The sequence below is a fragment of the Colletes gigas genome, unplaced genomic scaffold (genome assembly GCF_013123115.1).
Source record: "Colletes gigas isolate AHSC1104 unplaced genomic scaffold, ASM1312311v1 Colletes_gigas_Sc00005, whole genome shotgun sequence".
NCBI lineage: Eukaryota > Metazoa > Arthropoda > Insecta > Hymenoptera > Colletidae > Colletes > Colletes gigas.
The window spans coordinates 4,610,858-4,637,434 of record NW_025106634.1 but is presented as its reverse complement, the minus strand read 5'-3'; the positions used below and the strand labels follow the sequence as shown (position 1 = coordinate 4,637,434).

The 26,577-nt window shown below is 50.0% G+C and overlaps 1 protein-coding gene across 8 annotated transcripts in view; it reads left to right on the top strand.

Annotated features, from left to right (window-relative positions):
• The window catches only part of LOC122395425 (ankyrin repeat domain-containing protein SOWAHB), a 138,098-nt gene that overhangs the window by 16,274 nt on the left and 95,247 nt on the right, over positions 1-26,577 (top strand). For all 8 annotated transcript variants that reach the window (XR_006258976.1, XR_006258974.1, XR_006258975.1 and 5 more), the window contains 2 exons: positions 2,456-2,491; positions 2,758-2,862. Coding sequence is in view for 5 of the 8 variants with exons in the window: in XM_043392990.1 (XP_043248925.1) it covers positions 2,456-2,491; positions 2,758-2,862 (141 nt within the window). In the remaining 3 variants the exon portion in view is untranslated. The remainder of the gene's footprint in view (positions 1-2,455; positions 2,492-2,757; positions 2,863-26,577) is intronic.

Sequence of the window (26,577 nt, the reverse complement as noted above, 5' to 3'; positions counted from 1 at the left end):
GATCGAGAGAAGCCATCGTTGCGATGCTATTACGATTACCGCGCCTTCTATAATGCTTATCTGATAACACCGCCATTATGGTAGTCGGTCCCGCGGCCTCACCGTTTCTGACTCGTCCGTCCGTCCGATCGTTCACGGACACGTTGCGCCGAGACAGGATGGGGCCCCATTTGCATATTTCTTAACCGAGATACGAGGAAACAAGTGTCTCGTAAGCGGCAGTGCCGTCGAAGATCTGCTCGACCGCGTCTTGAAATCGCTTCAACATCGACGAAACTCACCCGGTGACACGACAATTCCGATCATCTCGTTTCGAGATAGTTACTTGGATTCTACTTATCGATGCTCGACGACCGGTGCTCTCGGAGTGTTCGCAAATTTATGGTACGGTCCACGCAGATGTATTCGCGACGATCAAAGATAACTTACTCCGTAGTACTTTGTAACGTTTCCAATACGCAAAATTCACCGTACAAATTTTACGAGATTTTTATTTGGGGATCGATCAAAATTTGACCCGAAGCGATGTCGATGTATCTCGAGAAATTGCGAGGTTCAAAAGGTGGGAGCAATACTTCCACTCGCTGTCTGTCTTCTGTAATAATAAAGGAAGGATTCTGTGCGCCCGGAAATTAAAATCGTCTTCGTCGATGGCTGTATTTGTGAAAATTTCCAACCCTAACCTTTCGTTCATGGAACTGTTATTCGTTGCGTGGATAAAAAGTCATCGAAAGGTCGCTCGATCTCCGTTTTCGTCAGTGAGCCACCCTCGAAAGAGAGAAAACCGACGAAATCTGTTTGCAGGCCGTCCGCGTGGGTATTGTTAAGCCGGTCAGGCAATAACAACCGCTTATTGAAAATACGATTGTCGAATCACTGATGACGGATAACGCTCGGGACACGTACATAATAAAGACTATCTCCGTCCGTGTGTATCGATGCGTTTGCACGAAGGCACCGGACGTCTCTCGTTCAGAGACAGATATACAGGGACGGAGCGAAAAAAGAGAGAGAGAGAGAGAGTGGTCGTAGCACACGAAAGCTGGGAACGTACCTCGATGCACCACCTGACGCGACGGGGGGTCAGCGGTTCTCATTCCGAGCACCGTTCGAAGGGAAAAAGGGGAGCGGAAATATGGCGACGACACACGATAAATGCGATTCGCGTCGCTCGATTCGCCGGACGGGGCCGGTATTTAAACCCGAAATTAAATTAACCGCGGTATGCGAACGAGTTTGAGTTGACGGGGTCCCCGAAATCACGATTTCACTTAAAGACACGCGAGGTGGTGTCGATCGATAGAGATATATCGGGCCCCGGCTAATGATGACTCGACCGAATTCGTGCGCGCATCGTGGCCCCCGCCTCGCTCCAAGTAATTTACGAGGAGTCACGATTGATTCGGATACGAGTGTCGATGTGAGCACCTCGGACCCGGACGATGCAGCCGTGACGAGTGAAAATACAAACAGTTTAACAGGGATGAGTAGTCGTTTAACGTTCTTGGGATCAGCCGCTCCTCGCCGCCTCCTCTTCCTCTTCTTCATCCTCCGTTTATGCGTCTTCCTACCGCGTCCCGCGAACTGTATGCACAGTTCGACCCGAACGACATTTCAACGATAAAATTCCTTCCCGATCGGGGTTCATCTCCATCGGGCTGGAAAAACAATTTTTTTTATCACAGGTGTAGTTTTTAGAGTTTGCCCTTTCCCCAATGGAATTATCGCCCCTCTCGACCCATATTTGTTTCTTGGTTCAGTCTATAATTTAACTGCAACGCAATCAGGTCACGACCTGGTGAACTTCTTGACATGCAAATGAGTCCTCCCGGAACCAGATTTTCGCAATAATATATTTCTATCTCGTAAACCAAATATTTCATAGTGGGGACCATACACCTCTGATTCCATTTTGATTACACAAAACGTGATTTCTGTTCTTTGGATGTCGTCTGACGTGCAACTTATAAAAAAATGGACGAATGAAAACATGTCTAATGCAGTTCAAGCGACTGTGGGCTCGAAGAATGCAGTTGCCAAACGTCCATCGAGGCAAAGTTTGCCTAACCCCGGATCCCGGGTCTCGGTTGCCCGGCGGTGGTCGACAGGGGTTGCGTAAGTTGGTCCAGTCCCCCGCGGTCTTGCGTCAGAGAATCAATTATTGGATCCGTATATCAATCTGATGACCGTGGCGCGTTCGTGGTACGCGGCGTCCCGCTGCTTTAACGCATTTTCTCCCCGCGTGCCCCCTCGCCTGTTACTCCGATGCTCGTAACCACGAGCACACGCATCGCTCGGAGCGACGAGAGTTGCGCTTCCACGAGCACCATATCGAGACCGACGGTCGCGCGGACGACCGGTTCCACGCCGTGATGCGCCGCGTACGGTTCGCCCCGTTCATTTTTCGAAACGACTTTGCCCGACTGAGCGACTGACTTTCATTTTTTCCCCGCAGGGTGCCGACGAGGATGACAGCGCTTCCGTTGCCTCGGTAAGTTTCGTCGTCCTCCTCATCCCTCTTCTTCCGTGGATCGGCGATTATCGCGCGCCACGGTTCGAACCGCGCCGACCGGAGATGATTCGGCGGGGCTGCGCGATAAACGCACGCGATCCCGTATCCGAGATCTTAATTAAAATTTCCGCCCACCCGAGCCACGATCGTGATCGCGGTTCTCCGCACTACGGCTCGGTTCGAACCGCGCTCGATACTCGCGGGCAACCCTTCTTAATAGAGGCGATTGTTGGTTGGTGGTGCAGCAACTGGACGGGAAGTCGCGGGAGTGGTTGGTGAGGGCAGCTCAAGGCGACTATCAGGCCTTGGCGAAACTGGCTGCCGAGGAACCGAAGCTCGCTCGACTCAAGGTAAGTCGCATCGTTCTTTCTACCCCTTTATTTTACTGTGAGAATGTCTCAGAACCGCTGATATCGTGCCAAAAGTATCTTGACCCTTTGCAAAGAATTTGGACGACATTTAAAATTTAAAAATTTAAAAAAAGATATGTTTGCTTGGAGTATTTATCATCTATTTTGTGTGGAAGTGTCCTTGAGCACGATACGATTGAATTTTATTTCTCGACACATCTTTTACTATCGAAGAACACGCTGTTAGTCTACACTGTAACAAGGTGCCAGCAACTAAGGAAGATACGAAAGATCGTACAAGAAAAGCTTGTGCCGCGTTAAACGAAAATAAAACCCGAGGGGCCGTAACATCCATACCGAATCGCTTCAGAGCATGTATCGCCGTTCAATATCACCATTTCGAACACATACAGTAGAAACGAATGGAGGTAGTTAGTAACCGGATAGTATCCAAGCTTATTCGGTATTCGAGCAATCCTCCTGTCGTTTCCCGATGAAGATGTCCGAGATTAGATCGGGAACTCGAGTTTCATTATATTTATACGCGATTTATTTTTTACAAAGTCACGTTCGAATCGTAAAATTAAAACGACAGTTCGCCGGATAGGAAATTTCTCGGAAAGGAACGATCGAGCTATCCAGGTGATCGCGAAGTGGTGAGATACGGAGGATAAAATCGAGGGCTGCGCGTCGGTCGTAAATTTCTTTCGACTCGAAATAATTACCGTTTCGAGGTGCGTGCGATGCGCGTTAAAAAATTGCGGATTCGCGCGCGATCCGTCGAGCCGCGTTTCTCTGTTATCGTTCGCGCGCACACGGCCAATGGATCTCGCTGAGTTACGGCCACGCCGCCTCGGGTGATAATGACAAAGGTGGCGGGCCAGAGGTTCGGAAATATAATTACGGTGTGGCTTACCGTAGGCCTGGGATCAGGCCGTTATTACACGCACGGCGGAACTTAACACCTGCGGCGTTGTAAATTCGCCGTTTTCGCGCGCCGCCATTGACAGGTCAATAAATCTAAGGGCCCCCGTGGCAATCAGGCGGCCGGTGTACACCAAACCGCCAATATGTGGAGCGGATCACCAGTTGTCCGATAGTAACGAGTTAAGGATTATTCACGCTATTGATATTCGTTATAATCCGTGTAGAGGCAGCCGACGACACGGAAGACCTTCGTTGACCCGTTACAAACCTCTCGAATCAATTAGCCTTGGAAACTCTGGCTCACGCTATCTACTCCATTTCCTTTTTATCGCGTTCTTTTCTTGTCCCTAATAAACCTTTCGATATCATCGAGTCGCTTCACTAAGCTTGTAAACTTTCATTAGCAAAATAATAAATCGATGGAACTTGAATCGTTCAAGATTGGATGGCCCTTTTATTTAGCAAAGTCTTATTATTTTAGAGATAACTCCGAGGTCACTATCAGCTGTCAACACATTACCGTACAAATGGCTCAGAATTCAAATGTTGCGTGAATTTTGGGGCACTCTTTACTTGAAACCGTCGCTTCGAGAAGGGTAGCTTCTGGCCAAGCGGGGTCCGTAGGAAAAAAGGGTTAAGGTCAGAAGCGTAACCGGGGGGTTAACCCGGTGGACTCGCACCGCAGAGTGTCGCGGGATCATGATAGTCGCGTTGGCTAACCGGGACGACAAAAACGGTCGACCGCGAACGACGCTGTCGTTCTTGTTAGCAAGCGTCGTTTCCTGACCGAGCGGTTCGAGGCGGCCTTAGCGGCCGTTCCGCGGAGAACACCGATGGCGTAGGACGAGGGAAGTAACAAGGGGGATGGAAAATGGCCGGGAAAGCGGGGGATGCGGCACGTCGGGGCTGGAGGTGGTCGGCGAAACGCGGGGGAGGCGGAGGCGGTCGAACCGCACAGGGGCTGCGTGCTGAATTCATTCCGCTGGACAAGGTTGCCCCACACCCGCGCTCCGGGCCACGTCGGCCTCATCCCTTGGGATAAATTGGCCGAACCCGCGTGTTTGCGGATAACATCGCCGCGATATACGCTCGGCCATGGCCGCCGTACGAACGTAACCGTACACGGCCACGGTTTTTGCGACGAGTCTCTCGCGCTACCGTGGAAATTGGCAACGAACTCCTCTCCGTTGTCTTTTCCGCGTCTGTTCCACGCCCGCAGCATCCTACACGCGTCGTCTATCACGCCTGGACCGCTTTTGCATCGCTGTAACAGAGAACGCGGAAAAATGTTTTTTCCCAGGTGTCGGTGGTTTTATTCGACTCCCGCGCCTTGTATCTCTTTTATCACGAAATTCCGTATCTCCCGCGGAGACCCGGTACCCGCGACTGTTCGGTAATTGAACGTGTTTCGATGGAACTCCCCTGGAAACTATCGAGCGCGCGAATTTATTCGGTGGCCTTTCGTTTTTTGAAATTCGGATGTTTCGTTTGGAAAACACGTTTACTTATATTTTATAAATGATCTGAGAATCGGATTATTTTGGCCAGTCCGTGCATGGACGTTCGTTGTCGTTCGTATTTCGGGGCGTGACATCGTTTTCGGTCGAGCCTTCGACACATGGGATATATATTAATCCATCGATGAATATGCAACGGTCAGATCGCGAGGACGCGAGGGCCACGGGACGCAGGAGACAAAGTGAAGCAAACGACAGGGGGATGTCGCGGCGGGAGGGAACAGGGGATCCTCGGTAGGCATTCCAATTATTCCCCCAGTAATTAAATCAACACGGAAGCTAATCAACGTTACTCCCACTCGCCGTTGCTCTCCCCTTTGGCCAATTTTTGCACGGATAAATAAATCGCTCGATTACCCGGAAAATCGTGTTTCGCGGTCGATCGAAAACTGCCAATTATCCAAACAAATTCGTCGATCGAGAGGGACAGGGACGTTCAACTTACGAATCATGCCTGAGATTCATTTGGGAAGTTGAATCGGGGGCCATCGGAGACATCAAAATAGAGACAGAGAGTGTTGGGAGTAAATGTTACGATAATGAGAGGTGTCGCGAGCGTACAACGAGGTTCATTTTACGAATCGCGACCGTAGCCGGTCAAACTGTTGCGTTTCGAGGCCCGACGAAAAATTGGGGCCGAACGATCGGCCTTCTTTTCTCCCCCGATCGTTAATTAGCCATTTCTGGCACGTTGTTCGGTATTCGTGCACTTTTGTATTTATTGTTTACGAGCCTCCCGTCGGGAGTCACGGCGCGTAGCTTTCCTTTTCTCGCGGATGGTTTACGAGCCCGTATTAAAGAGCCGTTCACACACGTGGCCTACGTGATCGGTGCTCGAACGCCGTAGACGGCCATTGTATTCGCCGGGTCAGGTGTACATCGTCGCCGGGGTACCGTGTGCCCATTATACTTTATTAACGGACGCGTCTGGCATCGCGATGGATTCGCCTCTTCGATTCGTGCGTCCCTCGGAAATGCAGGACGGGTGCATCGGTCTGACGTGGCCGCGGCCAGTCTCCGTTCGAACCACCATTATGCTCGTTTCCGTGAAATCCTTAAAATCCCTTTGCGTCCTTTCGACAGGTGCGATGCCACCGGTTTCGGCTTAAACAATCGCCGTCGGTTCGATCGCGTGTCAACCTGTCGGCGCGCGTCGCGGATCGCGTTCGTCTTCGTTCGAAAATTCTAAATCTTAAGTAGTAATTCATGCTACGCAGCTGATAGTATAATTTAGCGATACGATACAACCCGAACGTTCAGGATAATCCATCAAACTGTGATACACAGAGCCAAAGGAAATTTATCGTCGTAAGATTGAAATGCACTTTTTCTTTTATTAGAATAATATATTAAATTACTGAATAATATTTACGAGTTCTATAATTCTACCGTGTCGTGAATTTATCGAAGCTTGTACGACGTCGAAAAGTAGTTTACGGATCCGAATGAACGCTCAACATAGGGCCAGATTGTCAACAAGGATATCTTAAAAAAGCGATGGAACGCAACAAACCAGCAACTGGAAAGGCGTACGTAGCAGCGAGCAACGAAATATAGTAACGGAAAGCTGTTAGGAACGATCACGGTCGTTATATATTGGCAGGCGAAGTCGGGTTCAGCGGCCGTCCGTGTATTTATCTGGTGGTATCGGTGGGTTTAATAACGCCAGGCAATCAGAAGGTGTACCCTCCTACCTACTTCTGCATTCGCCGTACACCCGCCTCCCCTCGCCGATAAATAATAACCATTTGTATCGGTTTCTAATTACTCGCTCTAAGCAAACAAATAAACGGCAGGCAGGGCAGAAGACGCGCCGTGAGAGGCAGCCTTAATATTATGGTGGCTGCGGGCTGATTTAAGGAGTGTGGGACCGCCCACCTCGAAGATGCATCTCCCGGCCGACCATCGATCCACCTGTTATGAGTGTTTCAACGCCACTGTGCGTTCCTCTTTTTTCTCCCTCCGTCGGTTCTCGATACCTTGTCTCGATACACGGCCGAGAAAAATGTCGGAAATACCGCGGCGTAATTAAATTGCTCGCGAGCCCCGATCCAACCGATTCCCACTCGCGACCAGCAATTCATCCTCCAGGCGGGTAAAAATGTTTTAAAATCCTCTCGTCGCGTTGCAATTAGATATCCATCGTGTCCAACGCTTGAAATTGTCTTTGGTGTACTTTCGTCCGAGCTCGAAAATACTACTTAAAATTAACTCTTTGGGAGGAATAGAAGCGTTCGCGTACGAGTTTCGTTTCGAGGATCGTTATGCTGAATGTCGATAATCGAACGTCCGTCTCGGGGGCGGTTTATCACCGTGGCGAAAGAGAAACGCGGCGTCGAGGAATTCGTTTCCAGAGGCTAGCGATCCTCTTCTGCGGCGGATGACGAGGATGATCGATAAGAGGCAACGGCGAGAGGAGAAACGCGTTTTCGCTTAAAAGGTCCTCGAAAAATGCCGACGGTAGTTCGTTACCGGTGGGCTATTAGCGGGCGTAACGCACGTCGTGGCAGCGTCGCAGGACTAAGTAAACCCTGGCTAACAAGGAGGCGTATCCGACGGCCACGAATGATCTACCGATCCAGAGTTGGCATTATTTCGTTCTCCGTCCCTCCCGTCGGCGATCGTCCCTCTCCTTCCTCCTCCTACGTCGTGTCTTTTTTACCTTCGACCCTTTTCTCGCTCTAGCTCGCGCCGTTCCACGCATCCGGAGGACCTTGCCTACCTATAGGCAGAACATACCTCTACCTGCACCTCCTACCTACGCCCCCGAATATTAACACTCTGATTTATGCGCGTAATTATCTCTAGTTATTTTCTCAGGAAGGCCCGGCGCGCCTTCGTTGCTTGTCTTCGTAGCTGCCGGCGCTGATACACAACAAATTAACTGTTCCTTCTTCCGACTCCTCGTTATCCTTGCGTCCTCCTTCCAGTTTTCGTCGCGGCGTTTTCCCTCCGTCCCGCTCCTATTTATAGACTCTCCGTCCCGGCTCGTAATTGCGTTCTTATTATTGGAGAAGGTTCCCGGTCGCCCAGACGGTAGCGGAGACCCTTCGTCCACTCGAATTCAGCTCGCGGTGATCATTTATCCTCGCCAAACGACCTGTCGTGCGCTCTTTGCGCGTCCTGCGCTTTGAAGCTTCTCGCAAAATACGTATTTTCGGACCCAGCTCGCCGCGAAGCGATTATCAACGCGCGAGCTGTCGGTGATTAGCAAGGAATCGCCTTCCAACTCATTTTTTATCGACTACAAACGCTTGGAATCAACTTTCTTTTCGTCGTCCTTTTTAGTCTTTATTCAGGACTCGTAGTTGGAAGGATCAGGTAATTTACTAAAAGCCTAAATCATATCAATTTATAAGCGAAAACATGTTATACGAACGTTGCTGTATGATGTCACTGACCACATCACCCTTACATCCGTTGTTTATACATTTGATTCCCACGTTTCTTTCGTGCCCAGAAAACTGAAAATTTTCCATTTCGTGTGTCCCGGTTCGAGGAAGGGAAAGTCGTTAGGTAGAATGGCGACGGAAAAAATGAGCGGGCCGATAGTGGATCAGCAATGGAGAGGTACGGTTTCTGGAGCAGGGTAGTCGCAGATGATGGCGCCAAGTAGGCGTCATCTTCCCGCGGCATCGTCTTCTGCGACACGATCCGACGGACGCCGGGTTCCTCCTTGTTCCTCAGGACCCTTCTCCTCTTTTCGCTCTAATAGTCTTCTAGAATTTCACGTTTCGCTTTGCCTCGTCGTCTCCAGCTACTCATGCTCGAATTAGTCCCTGCTCGTACGTACCGCGCGCACACCCGCTTTAATCGACGAACCCTCGAAGAAAAAGAAGAGAGTCCCCGAAAGACAATGGCTCGCGAAGATGGCCGTGAAACTCGAGAGTCGAATTTGTCTACGCCAGGGGTGCGCAACTTGTGCTTTACCCAGTCGACTATAATCGAGATACAGGAAACAGTTTTGAAAACTGAAATGTAAGATTGTTTTCGTTATATTTTAATCGGGAATATAAATTGCTTCGATAAGATGCTAACATAAACCACTATTCTATCCAACACTGTCTTAAAGTCGATGGATATAGAGCCAAATAAAGTCAATGTTGTGCATCCCTGGTCTAGCCATTTTATACGAGAGCCTGACTCCCGTCTCGAGCAACGGCCCGTGAATAATTTTAACCTCGAGGATCGCTGCTCGAAGGACTAAAAACGAAGGATTAAAAACTTATAGAGTGGAAGCTCGATTTCGATATTTCCAAAAAATTTTCCAGCCCCAAATTTGAACGGTTCAAGGATTCCTCGAGGGGCTCGTTGTTTCGTTGGTTGGTAGAGCCTCCATTGGTCGCGTAGCGTCAGATACTTGGCCGCTCGTGATTAATGTCGCGGGTACAGGTGTACGCGGGTTCGCACGCATGGTCGAAGTCGATCCTCTCGTTCGGCCGTAATTTTGCCGTGCCCTGAGCGAGGTTCGGAGAAATTATGCGAGTAATAACGAGGAACGACGGAACGTCGCCCGGTATCTGGTCGCGAAATCGTTCGTGTCGCGCGGTCGTCGATCGTGGCCGGTGCGCCGGAGAAGCGCGCGTACTTCTCGACGGGGAGAGAACGTGGAGAGAAAAGAAAGAGAGAAAAAAAAAACGTGCAGAAGGGCGTTCGCCATCACGTGAAATACACTCGTTTACGCATATATCGTGGCCGAGTGGAGCGGAGTCGGTGACTGCTTGTTCGCACTGTGCACCGCTAATTAGCTTCAAGACCGATGGCTATCTGTCCGACCACATGTCCCTAAAGTGGCGAGCTCAAACATCCGGTACGCCCTTTCCGTTCGGAACTCGGTCGGTTTTCTTGGCCGTGGCGGAATCCATGGCCACTTAAGCGTGCACCCCGTCGTCGCCATCCCTCCTCGTTACGTTGTATCAGTTAGCGATGCGATGTCAAACAAACGACCTGCAAACGCGACCGGCCTCGGCTCCGCCGTCTACGAGCACGCGGTCCTATCGATGCGTGACAACAGCTGTACGCGCTTTAAAATTCATAAAGTACGCGTGTCACCCCTGGTCCCGATAATTAGCCCCGCGCGTCAGATCGGATCGACGAGCTGCTGACCCGTTTCTCGCGCGTACACCTAAGATGAACTACGTCAGACATTTGTCAGAGATCTACCCGGTATCTCGTGCGTTTAACAGGGATGGAGAATAGGAAACTCTTAACTACTTCGTTGAAACTCAGTATATGTCGTTCAAGATTGATCTTCCCTAGTTCGAACGTTAGAAAATTCGTTTCCTCGAGTTTCGAGGCAGCCTCGGTTATTTTCGAGATTCGCAGTTTCTGCCTCGGAGAATCGGTACTTCGCGCTTCATCCGATCGTTCCTCTCGACGGCAGACGGAGCTCGAGTTAATACGCGAAATTACAGACGAAGCGTACGCGAGAGAGCGCGCAATTAGCGAGCGGGTCTCATTATAGAGATTCCTCGCCCACCTAAACAGTCGGAACAAGATCCCGGGTATATTTCGGGTGGGTTCGCACGCTGGCGTCAGAAACGGTTAAAATTCCTATCCGGATAGCAGTTTCGAACAACGAACGGGAGATAATAAACAGCTATTTATTGCGTATTGTACGAATAAAATTTTTTACACCACCGACAGCCCGCATACAGCGGCGGTTCTAGGAGATCGAAGCCTGTTGGGCGTTCGTTTGTAAACGGCGTGCGTTAATCGTGGGATCCACGCACGCGAGTTGTGCGTGCTCGTGCGTGTGCATGTGTGTGTGTGAACAGTTTCGCCCGCGCGCAAGAAGCGGCGTTGTGTGTGCCCTAAGCGGCGAACGGATCGCGTGTCGATCTACGCCGAGATATTTGTTACTTTACAGTTGTATCACGTTTTTCGCGTGGAAACAAAGCCATTGTTTGTAGTTCGTACACGCTACGCCCGCCTGAACCGGCCGTTCGACGCGATCGAGGATGCGGATCGCTCGTCGTAGCCGACCTCTCTTCCTCCTGACCTCTCCTCTCGTGAAATCTGCCATTTTGACGACCGTCGCCAAGATGGCTCCGCGCGATTCTGCCCCTCCAACGGTGCTTCTCGCTGCGCAAGATCGCCTCGACGCTCTTCGACCTTTTTTCCCGTTATTTCCCATTGCCTTTTAATTCATCTCGTACTTTATATCGTTTCCTTCCTCGATATTTTTTATAACATTACGTTTCCTTCGTAATTATCATCAGTAGTCTACCTGTTTCCTTAAAAGTTTTATAATAAATATACTTCAATTTTCAATGATCTGGGAATGACAGGGTTAAAGTATTTTTCATCTTTTAATTTAATTTTCCAATTTATATCAAAGAGAGTATGAACTATTGCAGCCAATGATCTATTAGACCGCCTCCACGCTTGTTTAAGAGCGAACATCTCGAAGACCGACTCGCGATCTTCTACGACTTACAGAATACACTACACTGTATCGGTATGCATTCATAAACAAACTGGTTCAAGCGTACGATGATTGCAACGTTGGTTCAGCATTAAGTTACAAGTTCCGCTGTTAATCGACTAATGAGAAGTAACCTCTCGCGGCTCTGGTCCTCAGGGTGCTAAGAAGCGAGGTTATTAAAGGCACTGTGCGCTTCCACGATCGTAATTCAAGACATTTAAGACGTCGTATTTCTTACAGTCCACCAGTATAAATAATACAAAACTTCGCGGTGTTCCTACTCAATTTCTCTTTTGTTTACCCTAACGAGCTCACGATGGAAACTAAATGACACCAGTGTCTTATTTTTTATTAATAATTATATATCGTGCTGGAAGTTTCTTTCACGCTTTGCGTATCACGTTAGACGTTACGTCATCGTCTATTTCGGAACGTATTATTTTAATTGTGGCTGCGGAACGCGGAGTCGCTAAACACTTTCCTGGAAACGAGTGGTTTATTACACCGATAAAACTCACACCTACGCCCGAAAATGACACGTTCAAGTTTCATCGTGGCCAGAAAAATCACGGTCCCGTGACCGGGGTAAACGTTCTAAGCTCTCGCGTGTGTTCGTGTTCGTGTTCGTGTTCGCCCATTCACGAATTCCAAGGGAGACAGAGGAAGACGGAGCGACTCCGTGGAGCGCACACGTGGCGGCGAGGTTCGCGAAGAAGAAGGAACCAAGGGCGGCACGACCTGATGAATTCGTGACTCGCCGTTGATATTTCAGTGTCACCGTCGGCAGTTTTTGTCATTTGTACCGGCAGCCCTAGGACCGGATCACCGTATATACACCGGTGCGTGGCTGTGTCGTCGTCCCCGGGCTAAATCGAGTTTAGGCTCTAATTACACGACCGCGAGCCGTTTTCGAGCGGTTCGCTACGCGCGCGTCCTATACGCGTCCCTCCGGGGACAAAAAGAAAACTCGTCGACAAATTTCGTGAATTTTTCCCGGCGAACGGGCACAGTTTTTGTGGAAATTAGCGAGCAAAAACACGAGTTCCGGCGTCCGAGAGAACGGAACGAGAACAGAAAAAGGTGTCACGCTTTGTAATTTTATGAATCGCGAGGCATTGGGTGAAAGTCAGTTTCAATGTATCCTAAAAATAGAACGAAACATTCACGATGTTTCCATTCGGTTTCGTACGTCGAATCCTAATACTTTTTCGCTCGGAGGAAAAAATTGAAGATCGAAAAGTCGCGTCGTCCATCAAGGTCCACCGCGTCGTTCTCACAAAACCACGAATTCCCCGGCAATTAAAACCACGAATTAACGAAGTCGCAGGCGTGTCAGGCGATCAATCAACCGACTTTTTGTCGCGTTCGGCGCGGCCATGCGCGCGGTCGTAATTAACCGCAGTTGCCACGATAATTACCAGCCGGTATCGGCTCACGGAAACGTTTCATCCTCGACGAGGTGTACGCGTAACCGTAACAAGCCTGTTGTTAGATAAATCGAAAGAAGTCGCTCGATAATGGGAACGTGTGCCTACGATAACGCGTAGCGCCATTCCCCGCGAAAATATTTCAAAGAAAACGCGCGAATAAAACTTGTCTAAGTCTACAGTTAGTTCTAAATGAAGCGTCATAGTCGACTGTCTCTAATTGTCACGACATATGCGTTCTTCTCGGAACGTCAAGGCGGATAATCTGCTCAGGAAGCGTCCTCCGTTCGGGGACACACAAAAACGTCTAGACAGCCTCGGTGAAGATTAGCCGATCGCTATCGTCATCGGTTGTCTCGCGTTAACGAGCCCCCTACGCTTGACCCGCCATAACCTGGTCCGTTTTCTCCTGGTTTTGACCCTACTTCCGGTCTCTTCCAGCCCCCGAGTCGAGGATCGATCGCTCAGGTAAAAACCGACGAAGGGATGCTCTTCTTCCGCCATCTTTTGGCTACATTAATTATTTCTTCGGTGTTTTAAGAGTTAGAGATTCGAACGGAATGTTTTGCACCCGAGATCGCCGTTTATGGCGGGCGTAAATAACTTATCGATAACTATGACGCATCCATGAAGCAGTTAACGCGTACCACGGGCGGCCCCGTCTGCGTTTTTTGGGGGGCCCGCGAGTGGGGCCCAATATCAACGTGGCAAAAACGCGTCCGTAAATCTTGTCGTCCGCTGTGCGCGGTCTCAATTTGTAAGCGGGGCTAATATACCGCCCCCCACACACCCCTCCTCCCTGGTAATCGAGAACCGAGCATTGTAAATCGAGGATTATCGCCGGTCGATTGCATCTAGTCGCGGACGACGCATAATTTATCCCTTAATTGGCCCTCTTAAAGAACGAATGCGACAGCAATTAGCCGATATGAGCCGGTTGTTAATACTCGGCACTTGTTAACACGCGAGACAGCGTAATCGATTGCGCGTACGCGCTCGGTCGAAATCGAAACGTCGTCGATACAGGCTATCGACTTCATTCGACGAATAAAAATGTCAAAAACATTCTAAATCATATCGATTCACTCTAGGGCGAGCTTTTTGCCCACTTTGGATAGTTTTGCTCTCGATTTTTAAATATCCAACGAAAATTCATCCTCAGGGCGAGACGTAGGGGGAAATTAATTTGGATTTACGAATTTTAAGTTACGTAAAATCGAAATCAAACCGGGGACAGTAGCTTTGTAAATTTCAAAACGTAGAAACTTTCCCATGGATCGCGGAAACGAAGCGTCGGGGGTGAAGGTCGAACGCCAAGAATCTCAGGGGCGAGAACGACGCCCAGGCGGTAAATTTACTGCTAATATTTTTTGCCGTCGACGCAACGGGCTTAAAACAGTCGGAGCGTATGGCACGATACCGACTTTGGGAAATTTATTAGTACTTTTCTGGCCTCGTGTTACGCTCGCCGCGCTGTTGCGGAACGGAGAGGCCTGGCGCCACTCCGGTGCCCCACGGTCGTCGTTAAACGATCGTTAAGAAACAGATCGTATCTCCTTTTGGGCCTTCCTGACCCGCGAGGGGCTCGATTTCACGAATTTTCTCGGCGATTCACGCGAACTACCCGGCCTCGAGGGGAGCTGATCCTGCGTTTGCGAAAGTTTCGCTCGAGAACGATACCTTTACGACCGTTGCCCGGCCGCAGGTGCAACAGGAATGTGGAACGTTTCCTGTCAAGCACGTCCGTCGTAACCGTAAGTCTGGGAAAACTCGAGGATCGAGTGGACGCTTTCACAAATTGTAATTGCGGAAACCTGTCTCCTCAGCGTGTACTCTGACAAAAGTGTTTCCGATTTTACGAGCTCGCTTGGTATTAATGGACATTAATGTGGTAAAAACAAGTCGCGTTGGCTCGGGGTGTCGTTCCCGGAAAATTCGCGGATTTATCGTCGCGGTCCGATATCGGTTAAGAAAGTTTGAAATGCCTCTCGAGAGGTGAATAAATACGGATTAATTAATAGAGTTAGCGGATGAAATCCAGGATTCCGCGGTCACCAGGGAAGGGAAGGTCCATTTCCACGCTGGGAGCGCTCTGTTACTCTCCGTAACGAATTGTTCATTTAATTCCGGGCGAACATTTTCGGCGTCGCGGCGGGGCACGGTTCTAGCCCTGGACACCGTGTTCCGATAAATCGGGAACAAAAGGGGCGGAGGGGGGGGGTGGACGGGAGTTTGGGGGAAAAATGCGGCCGCCTTCCGCGCGAGGGAAACGCCGGTGGACGCGGAAAAGAGACGCCGCCAACGGTCGGAGCGGGTTACAGCTTCGGGGCAAACATCTTTTTTCCAGATATTATCTGCTTTACGAGCTTTTACGACGGCCCTTATTTATTGCCGCGCAACCGAAAGAAGATCACCCTCTATTGCGTCTCCTCTTCTCGGATACCACTCTTTCTTTATTATTATGCATTTGAAACCATACGAGTTCTCGAATTTGTGATTTACATCATTTGGATTGCACTGTAGTCAAAGTCCAGTACTGCAGACTCGTCTTTAATTCTCTTTGGATTTAGCGTTACTGATTAGATTTTATCGGGTCGTGGTACATATTTTACGTACCAATATCCTACAGAAGCGGTTCCGGATGGTTTGGAGATGCTCGAGGAGGTTATTTTTGGACCGAACTGTATCCACCGGTTTCGCAATATTTTCCATCGGAAATATTTTAACGAGAGCAATGTCGAGCCCGGGATTATATCTGTCCGCCGGAGCGTTCCTGTATTGGATTCCGGGGGAATTACGAAAAATATCAATTAAACATAAAAGCGTGGGTCCGTGTCATCCGATAATGGCGAGATCGAACGGCCCGGGGCGCCGAATAATTGGGATGGCGGCAGAAGGGGAAAAGGGGGAACTCCCGGAGAAAACAATAGTGCAAATAACACAAAGCAAATTGCAGGTACAACTTATCGTACCCCGCGCGGGCATAATTGGAGCGCGCGTTTAACGAATATACTAAACAATGCACGCATCCCTTGCGACAAGAAACACCGTTACGATAAACAACGTGCTTCGAGAACTTAAAAAAATAAAAAATCGACAGAAAACCTCGCTGCTAAATTAAGTGAAAAGAAATTCAAAAAATGGAGTCGTCGTCGATCGAAAGTTCTATCGTTGGAGAGACTTTACGTTCGTTCCGTTTTCGAAATCCGTATCGGGCACGCAACGCTGCTGTTATTTCCCGAAGGAGTGATTTTCTTGGGAGGAACGCTCACCGAGGCTTTCTCGCGTAAACGTTCATAATGTCCGTTCCATTTGTTGAGCCCGAAGACGCTCCCGGCGCTACTCCGAAACGGCAAACTTTCCACCGGTAAGCTGCTCGATCATTCGGTTCGCGGAGCAGCGGCAGCAACCCTCTCCCGTTCATTTGTTTGCTCGTTGATTCGTTTGCCCTGGGGGGGTTTCGTGGATTCAAAGACGGACTCGCAGACCGGAGAATGGCGGTCGTCTGGTGGGGTTCCACGGACGGGGGACGACGAGAAGCGCTGAACCGAACAGAAACGGTTCCCCAGCCCGCGATTCCAGCAGGTTCATTAGCGCTCCTGTCCTTTGATTAATGGCCGCCGGAGGATACCACTCGCCACCGGTTTTCTTACAGATCATTTCACCGTCCCCTATCTAGATGGTCGTTAAGATGATCCTCCTACGAGCCACGACTCCGGTAACGGAGACGAGCCGCGAATGCAATCGCGGCGCCGGCTACCAACGCTTCCTATTACGAGTTTACGCGAGTTATCACCTGCCACGTCGCCCCGGGCATCGCCTGTCGTCGAATCCGATCTTCGACGACCGCGATCGCGCGATCCTGTCGCGACACGCGCCTTTGATGTCCATTAAAGCCTTTTCTCCGTTACGCCGGACTAATTAATGAATTCACCACGAACGATCCGCCGAAGGGACGCGTTACACGCGCTTCGATGCAAATGCCGTTGGCGCGAGCTATACCTCTACACGGTGTCCCGTAATTTCACGGAAAAAATTACCCCTTCGTCGGCTACCATATTCTCTCTGTCGGGAGAAACAAAGTATCGACGACCGTGTCTTCTTTATTTACTCCATTGACGATTTATGCCTTCGATCGTATCGTAATATTTCTCTTCAAGGGACTGACATTTTATTAATGATTATAGGTGTTCGCTATCGAGAACTATCTGCAACCAAAATGATTCGTGAGACAACTTTTTCTCGCGTAAATTTTTAGGGGGTTGTCGGTCGGAATCAGAGGAAGGGTTCAGCGATTCGATGGTCGAGCGAGTATTGAAAAGTTCCCCTTTGTTTCCGAGCGGCGTGAACGTTGTGGGAAATTTTGGTTTCCGAGACAGGCTGACGCGCGCCTCTTCACAAAGTTATCGATTATTCGTCGCGGCCCTTGGAATTATTCATAAGCTCTCTCGAGCTTTGAAGGGTACCGCGTGTTCCCTCCCCGGTTAGAGGAAGTTCGATATGAAAAGTAGACGTCGTCGTATCTTTCGTGACGGCGGTCGTGCCTCACAGAAACACTCTGTCTCCGAGAATCCGTCGTCCGCCTGGATGAACGAGGTTAATTCATTCATCCGGCGAGACAATGGCGGATCGGTTACACGGTGACTTGGCCGTTTATTAATGATCCCCTTGAAAATCTTCCTGCGCTTCTAATGGGCTCGTTTGGATTCCAGGCTTCAGGGCCGGCTTTTGTCGCGCGCCCTCCGACGAGGGGGGGAAATAAAAAATCAGCGCCCATTATTTCACTCGAAGATCACCCGATTTCTCGCGATCCTGCGAAACGTCGAAATTAGGAAAGATATTTTCGTATTAAATTTAATTTTATTCGTATCGCGACGTCTGGCCGACGCGGGGGAATTTACGGCGCGAAGAAAACGCGCAAAAAGACAGGCGGGAATAGCGGGGAAGCGTACAAAAGGCAGATCTCTTGTTGGTCGTCTTCGGCGTGGTTTATTGCTCGGAAAAGAAAGGACATCTCGCCTTGGGCGCCATTTTCGAAATGGCCGGCCCTGGTAGTCCTCGAGCGCGGACAGAGCCGCGGTGACGTTCACGACTTATGCCGACCCGGAAAGGGATGTAAGAGGAGGGTAAAGAGGTATAAGGAGGAAAGAATGGCGCCCACGCGTTATGCTAACACTAACGCTGCCGACACGGGCTGGGTGGTCCTATTCCGCTCCACCTACTCACCCTTCAGCCCTTTCCGTGGCCCACACCTTCGTCGCGGGATGAGCATACAAATACGACTAATTTTATCGATCGAGGATCCCGAATGATCTTAATACCCGATAATGGCGTGACGCCCAACACGACGCTTTCGCGACAGTCGTAAGTCCGCTCATTCCAGCCACCATCTTGATTTTCCTCTAAATTTCTTCGTTCACAGAGTCGAGAGACTTTGCAAACAATCTAAGAGATTTTGGAACCTTTTTCCTAGGTCTTCTACAAGTCTCCAAAGTTCAAAAGTTTCCAAAAATTTATAATTCACGAGTCGACCATTCTTAATAGTTTAGTGTCACTCGTATTATCTTTGACTCGTACTTGAAAATAGTCAAATGCTCGATTACCCTTTGAAAGTACCGCGAAGTGGCGGCCGTCCGACAGTCGTGGAAATTTTTTCGCGACGCTTCATCAATATTTAAGGCCCCGATGTAAATGGTGATTGGACAGTGGCACGAAAGAGGTGTTGCCGGGTGAAGTTCATCGCGGTGTCTTCCGGAGATCACAATGAGGAGAGGAAACTAGAGAGGCGGAGGTGTGAATGAGCCCTGGTTGTAGCAACGCCTCCACCCGCGGCGTTCCCCTTGTGTCAACACCTTCGACGAGCCTTCACGCCACCCTACGGTTAGCCGTTCGCCGCACCCCCGAGCTTTCCGTCTCGTCTTGTCTGCCTCGTACTCCCCCTTCATTTTACGCTCCTGAATTCATTCGGACGATAAACATCTTGGCCGCTCCTCGCATAATTCGTCGCGCCGAGGCGCCCATTCACGCCGCCGTGTCCTCAATGAGTCCGGAGCCACGTGAATGGTGACGGCTAGACGGGGATCGACACATTTTATTCCGATAACAGACAACGTACGTTCTTTGTTTGTGTTTTCTCTTTTAAACAAACCAATCTTGCGTGCATGCAGGCTCAAACTCTTCCAAGAAGGGCTAAATTTTTATTCGTATTCTGCCATTGCATAGTCGTACTCTGTTTAACGATAGTGGTTGTTTCGAGTTTTCGAGTTTTATACGATATCTCGCAAGTTGTTGAGAAACACTGCTTTCAAATATCCTCAACCGCGAAAGAGCAGACCGACTGCCTCGAAATCGAAGTCGCTATTGGCGCAATTGATGACACTGAATTTATGAAAACCACAATTAGGCAAATAGGAACAGGCACTTAAAGCTGATGAATATTCCACTATTCGAGGAGAAGTCATTAACATACAATACAGTGTCGGCTATACCGATTCATACTATACACGATAAATCGTTGCATAATACGCTGTTCGAAGCAATTACGGGATCGCTTATTCAAACGAGTCGTCGAAATGCCAATACTTTCATCGAATCAATTTTAAGAAAATGTTACTTCCAAGATAGACCACGGAGACGAAACACGACAGTCCTAATACTAATACCTTGCCCGTAGGAAACTGTTGGATGAATAATACTTACACGCCTCTTATCTAACCAGCGCCTTAAATTCACCGATAGCGCGGCGAGTCCGGTAGGTAGAGGCGAGTATTTATCAAACGAACGGATATATACGCGGACGGGGCGGCGATTTTTTCGTCGCCATAAATCTCGAACCCTCGCGCCGGCGAACACCGTAATATATCGTACGAGCACGGCAAATGGCCATCTTGTCCCGATTCGGAAACGATGTAACCGTTTAAACCGTGGCGCACAGAGGCCAAAGGAAGAGGCGACGCGCCGCGTTGTCTTTCTCCATCGTTGGGCCGCTTTCGAAAAAAATTTCGTTCCTTTCCGAAACGAAACGTATATCCGGGGGACACCGGAGCCCGCGACGGGCTCGAATGTCGCGCGGAGGCACTAAGTGGAAATTGTTGTCAAAAACGGCGGGGCCCGTGGGCCCCGCGTATACCGGTTCGACGGTACCACCGTGACCGCTGGCTCGTATATTTCGGCCGGGCCCCGCGGTACCAGGGCCCGGAGAGGACGTGGGCGCGAGGGAGAAGGGACACACGCACACGCTACGGGCCGATACGCGCGCCTCTTTTACCTGTACCCGGGACGGCTATTAGTCTCGTCTCCGTCGCGAGGAATCGTTCGCGGTTAACCCGTTCCTAACGGACGACGTATGGCCGCGTCAAAAACTTACCAGGCCATTTCCACTCGGAACCATCCGCCATTTTGGTCCCACTTGGTAACCGCGAATAAATTCCACGGGCGTTTAGATTTTCGAATCTGACAATTCCAGTCTCTCGTTGACATGTATTTTGTGTAGATTTTATTATTTTATACTCGCTGCTTCCTCACTGTACCTTTAGTACATCGATAAACGACGCGTCGAAGGAAAAATTTGTCATGTAACGGATGGGTCCGGGTCGTAAATGTCAGGGTATCTCCGAAGCAGCGAAACAATTGTAGGGGGAGTGTGCGTCTGTCGGCACGCGCTGGATCGTCTTGTCGCCTCTTCAAGTTGTGGAAAAGCGTCAGAAAGCTCAATGGGACGCGCATTATCGCGTCAATAATGTTCAACACCCGGCGGACAGCCGTTGACGAGATAAACGACTTAAGCGACACGATAAGTACGAGAGTCGCCGAGGCCGTTTTCTCTTTCTTTTAATTAACACCTTCTGTACTCGAAGATAACGAGAGGTAAAGACGATAAGAGCGCGTCCCGCAGCCGCGCGTAACAGTCTTACAAACGATCCCCGGCCACCGGCTCACCACTTAAACTCGATAATTACGAGAAAGAGAGGAAACGAGAAGGAATGAGGAGGAGAGAGGATCGTCGAACGCGTTCCGATCCGAGTCCCACCTGCCGTCGTTAAGAAACGATCGGTTCTCGCGAGTGGATCGTCGATTCCGCGGCGATTCGGGCAACTAGTCGGCAAGATTTTTATTAATAACCGTGCATTAATTCCGGCCCGGAGGACCCGCGGACGACTCGATATAAAACGAGCCTGCGCGGACCCGGGGCATACCGGGTCCCGTCTCTTTCTCTCCCTCGTGCTGACGGGGCGAGCGGCGGATATGATAAACCATCGGGATAAGGATCGAGAGACAAGGGAGAACGAGTCGCGGAACGAAGGGAAAGAGCGAGAGACAAAGAGAGGGGCGGGAGGGGGAGGAACGTGGAACGAGAACGTAGTCGCCCAAATTAAATCCTCGGACGTCGAAGCTGTAGCGGACCGTTTGCTCCGTAGGATCGGGCCAAAAGGATCGAGAAAAAATTTTACGAGGGTCTAACGGGTGGGTTGGGTCGTTCGGTGTATACGAGGAGAGGTATATCCCCGCCGCATCCGGACCCATGGACCGTCCCGACGATGTACAACGTCCGACGGTCCCATGGTGCACCGGGACCTGGCGAAGGTTCCTGGCGCCGTATTGGGCACAGAGTCGCCCGAACCTCCGCCAGGGCCTCTTTATCCGTCGTTCTTCTCGCTTCCACGACCCGTCGCGACTCGATTCGGCTCGGATCGGCTCCGATCGGTCGCACGGAGTTGTTAAGGTTATATTGCCGGGGCGTTAAAGCAACGCAAACGCCGCAAAAACAATACGACTTTATTGCCCCGGTCCCGAAACGAGGGGAAGGTGCCGAGGGAGAGCCTCTCCGGAGTGGTTCTGCTCCTCGATGGTATTTACAGAGCCGATCTCTCTGGCGTTCGTCAAAAAACCAGTGACACGTTTATGAACGGGACTTTTGCCGCACCGTGCCTGGGGGAAACTATCGGGGACTCACCGCGATATTTTAACCCTTTGGCTCCGTCAGTTGCGTATACTGTTCCTACTTGGACTCTCAGACGGTTCGTTTCGATTGAAAAGAATTTTGTGCATATCGCCATCTGCATTACAACCTTCGATTTCACGAAAAGCGAGGCAAATACAAAATTCCCCTACGGTACATCGAAATCTTTTCGCAGGGTTTCGCGAAGGAGTCGCGTTAATTGACAGGCGTTGAGCGCGAAAGCGGCAGAGACCTCGCAATCGCGAACAATAACGATCCGTTCGTTACAATATAGAACTTATCGTTCCGTGGGACCGAGATAGCGCCGGTAGAGAAAGGACGAGAGGGAACGGGAGTAGTGCTCCACCCGTAAAGCGGATAGAGTCTCTCTCTCTGGTTCTCTGGTTCCTCGTGTATATGCTAATGCGAGACGAATGTCTACCTCCTGTGCGCCCTCCGCGTCCTCTCGCCACCGAGGAGACGGTGTCTTGTGCCTCGGTACGGTGTGTCGACGACTTAGGAGGATGCGTTACCTCGTGGGCGTGTTTGTTCCTCTAAACTCTCCGCAGCGGGGCGGCTGCAGTTGCAACAGATTTCTCCCCTTCGCCTTCCCTCCTCCTCCCCCCCTACTCGCGCGTTCGCTCCTCCTTTCGTGCAATCGATTGCCTATCGACACCGCGATAGATTAGTCGGAATTATCGTGATACGTGGCCTGGGACCGGCTTCGCCGACGACGCCGACAACCGGCCCGCGGAGAAAAAGAAACCGGCTGGATACAAGCCCTCGAGGAGGGAAAAGATCCGTTTGGTGCGGCGCGGACGTCTCGAAATTATTACACGTCGGTCCCGCGAGTCCGCCGCCGTAGATTAGCTGAAATTATGGCGGATACGTCTGAGGAACGGCGATCGCGAGCGATCGATCGCGCGGCGAGCGGCTACGGGGCTCCCCCGTTCGGGTACCTGTCGATGAACACCGGCCATTCTGAATCCTTGCAGTTTCGGGAGCCCCTCCAAATCGCATCTCGTGGAAAAAACGATTTATTTCAACGCTGTCAGAATTTTTAGCAGTCCCCGTCACCGTCTACGAGATTTCCAAATCGTTGACGATCTTGGTGCTTTCGATTTGAGTCGATCGACTGGTTATAGATCTGATTTCCCTCGTCAGAAGTTTATTTATTTTTTTATTATGGAACTGGAAGATCCCACTGGTTACAAAAAAAAAATCTACAAGAGAGCATAACGCAGAGTAAATTTTCCCAGTTATCGATTATCCCGCGAAATTCCACGAGCCCCGTGGACGTAATTAAGCGTCAGCGCGGGTGGCTGGTTACGCGCAGCGACGGCGGGGGCGAAACTTTTCGACGTCGTAGCCCGGAACGATCTATTTAACGTCGCGCGAAAGCCGGCGAGAACGAAAGACGGAAGACGGTAGGAAACGGCAAGGAAGAACCGTTGGAGAAACCCGGAGGTAAATGTCTGAGGTTTCCCCGGGAGAGCAACAAACGCCAGGGGTGGAGTAGACGCGAGGCGCGGCGATTCCTCTGCACCGAGAATTCGTAACACGTGTATCCCGGAGGTTTATGGTGATTAGTAGTTTACGGGAGACGTTTCCGTTGTCTGGAATCGTTCCTGGCCTTCCTGCGGACCCACTCTTACATTAGTTACTCGATTCCGTTCCCAGCCGCGGCAACGCCTTCCATTCTCGGGAACGTCGTACGAAAACTCGACGACGAACAGCCCCGGTGGACCGATGCCAAACGCCCGTCGCTCTTATTTTATTGCTCGAAAAAATTGGAGCATGACTAAATGTAAAAAAAAAATTAAACTCAATTGTTCCACGAGTGTGCACTCTGTTTTTGGACCTAGAAATTATTTATTTATTTAGGAGGCAAAGATCACATTGATTTACAAAAATTATTACTTTGTCGTGATCTCGACTTGAAAATCTTATTATTTCTCAGAAAGCAGCATCGTTAATGAATATTATATTATAGGGCCCCGAATGGGAGCCTTCTGACCTGAACAACCCCCGTTAAAAAGAGAAGGATCTCTAAATCGCACGTTTTACTGAAATTATTTTTCTTTACATTGTCTGGTAGGATTCGACCCAATAATACGTAATGTCGGAGTACGGAGGTCTGTAGCCGTTGAACCTGCAGGCCTAGTGCGCTCGTAAACGTCAGATTCCGGGAAGCTGTGACAACCGAATAGTTTCGGTATGTTGGAATAACGGAGGCAGGCATCTCCTAATTATCAGGACGACGCTCGGTGTCGGGTGACGGGTGTATCCGGGTCGGACTCTGGAGACTGTTAAATGTTTACCCGACACCGATGCGGACGCCAGCGGGTTAGCGCCAGATTATCGTGACACGGTTCCAGCAGCTCGAGCCCTCGGGTCCGAAAAGGTTATGTTTTCGGTGTAATAGGATTCGCGCCCCGTGAAAAAATATGTATCCCCCCCGGCTACTTAGTTCCTTGCACGCCATCGACGATCTTCGTTCTCCAAGAACCCGAAGCGGCTGTAAAGACAGTGACAAAGAGTTCGTCGGCTCTGGACAATGTCGACCTTCCGTTCCGGAGACGAGGTCGTAAACAGTGAAAATCCCGAGAATTGCGAGAGGACGTATGGGAAATACGATCGCTGGAGGCTTCTGCTCAATATCGTAGCGGTCCTCCTCACCGCTGGAAAGCGTGTCGCAACACGTGCTGAACGCATGTTTCCGCAAGCTGAAAGCTTGGATTGCCACGGGGGTGCAGCCACTGTCGGGTCCACCGGTCGTCGGACAGGACTGGTACCCGGCGCTGACAAAAGAGGTCAAGTCGCAGGACACTCGCTGTCAAACTAAACATTGACCACACAACCGGAGTCGGCTGCTCGGTGTCCTCGCAACGCGGCATGGGACGGTGTTATGTTTCGAGCTTCGTTACATCCCCACGGATACGTGAGAACAGAGATAGGTCGTAAGGGGCTGCGCGCAGTCGCCGTCCGTTCGTCGTCCTGTCATTTATTTGGCGTAGAGAGAACCGGGAAGGACCAAAGGGGGCTGGATCGACGAGTCCCCGTGATTGATCGGCAGCAACGCCTCGACGACTAGCTGGCGTCGTTCTGCTCCTCCCTGCGTCTCTTGCCACAGGAAATTCGGTACTTCCGCGAGCAATGTCGCTGGGATACGTATGTACCCTCTGCGGAACCCCTAATTCGAGGTTATTTAAGACGTCGTCGTGTTGCTCGAATTAATCGCCCAATTCCGGGACCCGCCTCGGCGCGATCCTCTCGAAAAATTTGCTCCCAGACTCCGCTGAGCTCTAGCAAAATCTGCTAAGTTGTATCACACACGAGCTATACTAGTAGACCTTACGCCTGAAACACCTTACGTCTTTCGCGTGAAATTAACAAATTTCAAATCATCTTGAAAAAATTATTTTTAGTTGCAGGGGCCAATTACAATCATTTTTGGTGGATAGACATATCCCCGAAATCCTACGCATTTTCAAGAAAAAAATTCGAGTAGGTGCCAACATTTTTCGACAAAATTGAAAAGTTTCAAATCGTCCTGAAAAAATTATGATTAGTTGCAGGGGTCAATTACAATCATTTTTTATGAATAGACATACCCCCGAAATCTTACGCACTTTCAAGAAAAAAATTCGAGTAGGTGCTTGAATTTTTCGACGAAAAAAAAATTTTCAAACCGTCCTGAAAAAATTATTTTTGGTTGCAGGGGTTAATTACAATCATTTTTGGTGAATAAACATACCCCCGAAATCCTACCCACTTTCAAGAAAAAAATACTTTACCGAAAATACAGTGTCTGATCATAATTGATATCAATGTCTGATTCCCCTGAAATGTCATGCGTATGTTTGAAAATTCATAACTCCCGAACGTATTGGACGATTTTGATGTTTCAAAATGCAAACAACGCGTATTTAGGCGAAGAATATTTAGAGATTCTAACATTCCTATAATAGTGAATGTATTTCATTGAAATTTAACTCCAAAGATAGAGAAATTGAATCGCGCGCGAGGGTTCGCGCTAATTGATTTGCCCCGTGCAATTTCGGGTCACGGGCTGCGAGCAGAGGGGCAAACGAAGTTGTCGTTACGTTCGCAGCATCGGGGATGCACGTGCGGGGCAGATTGCGCGAACAGAATGTTCACGGTCGCTGGCGATCGGTTGCTGTGCAACGTGTCTGCGTTTAACGTATAACTCGTTCGCGTGGCGCCCGGGTCTGGCATGTTTTGATACAAATTAAGCATCCGGGGCCCCGGGTTCGGTGATAGAGTGGCCCGGGGCGCCAGCTTCCCATCGCGGATATATATTTTTCCCCGGGCGTGATTAGTTAAACGTCGTTAGGATAGCGCGTGACAGCCGTCCCCGTGGAGCAGGCCGCCGAAACCTGGAAGCGATTTATAAGTCCCCCAAGCGACGTCCTCGAGAGTTCTCGGATTGGTAAGGAGACACCCGAAGACCGCCTT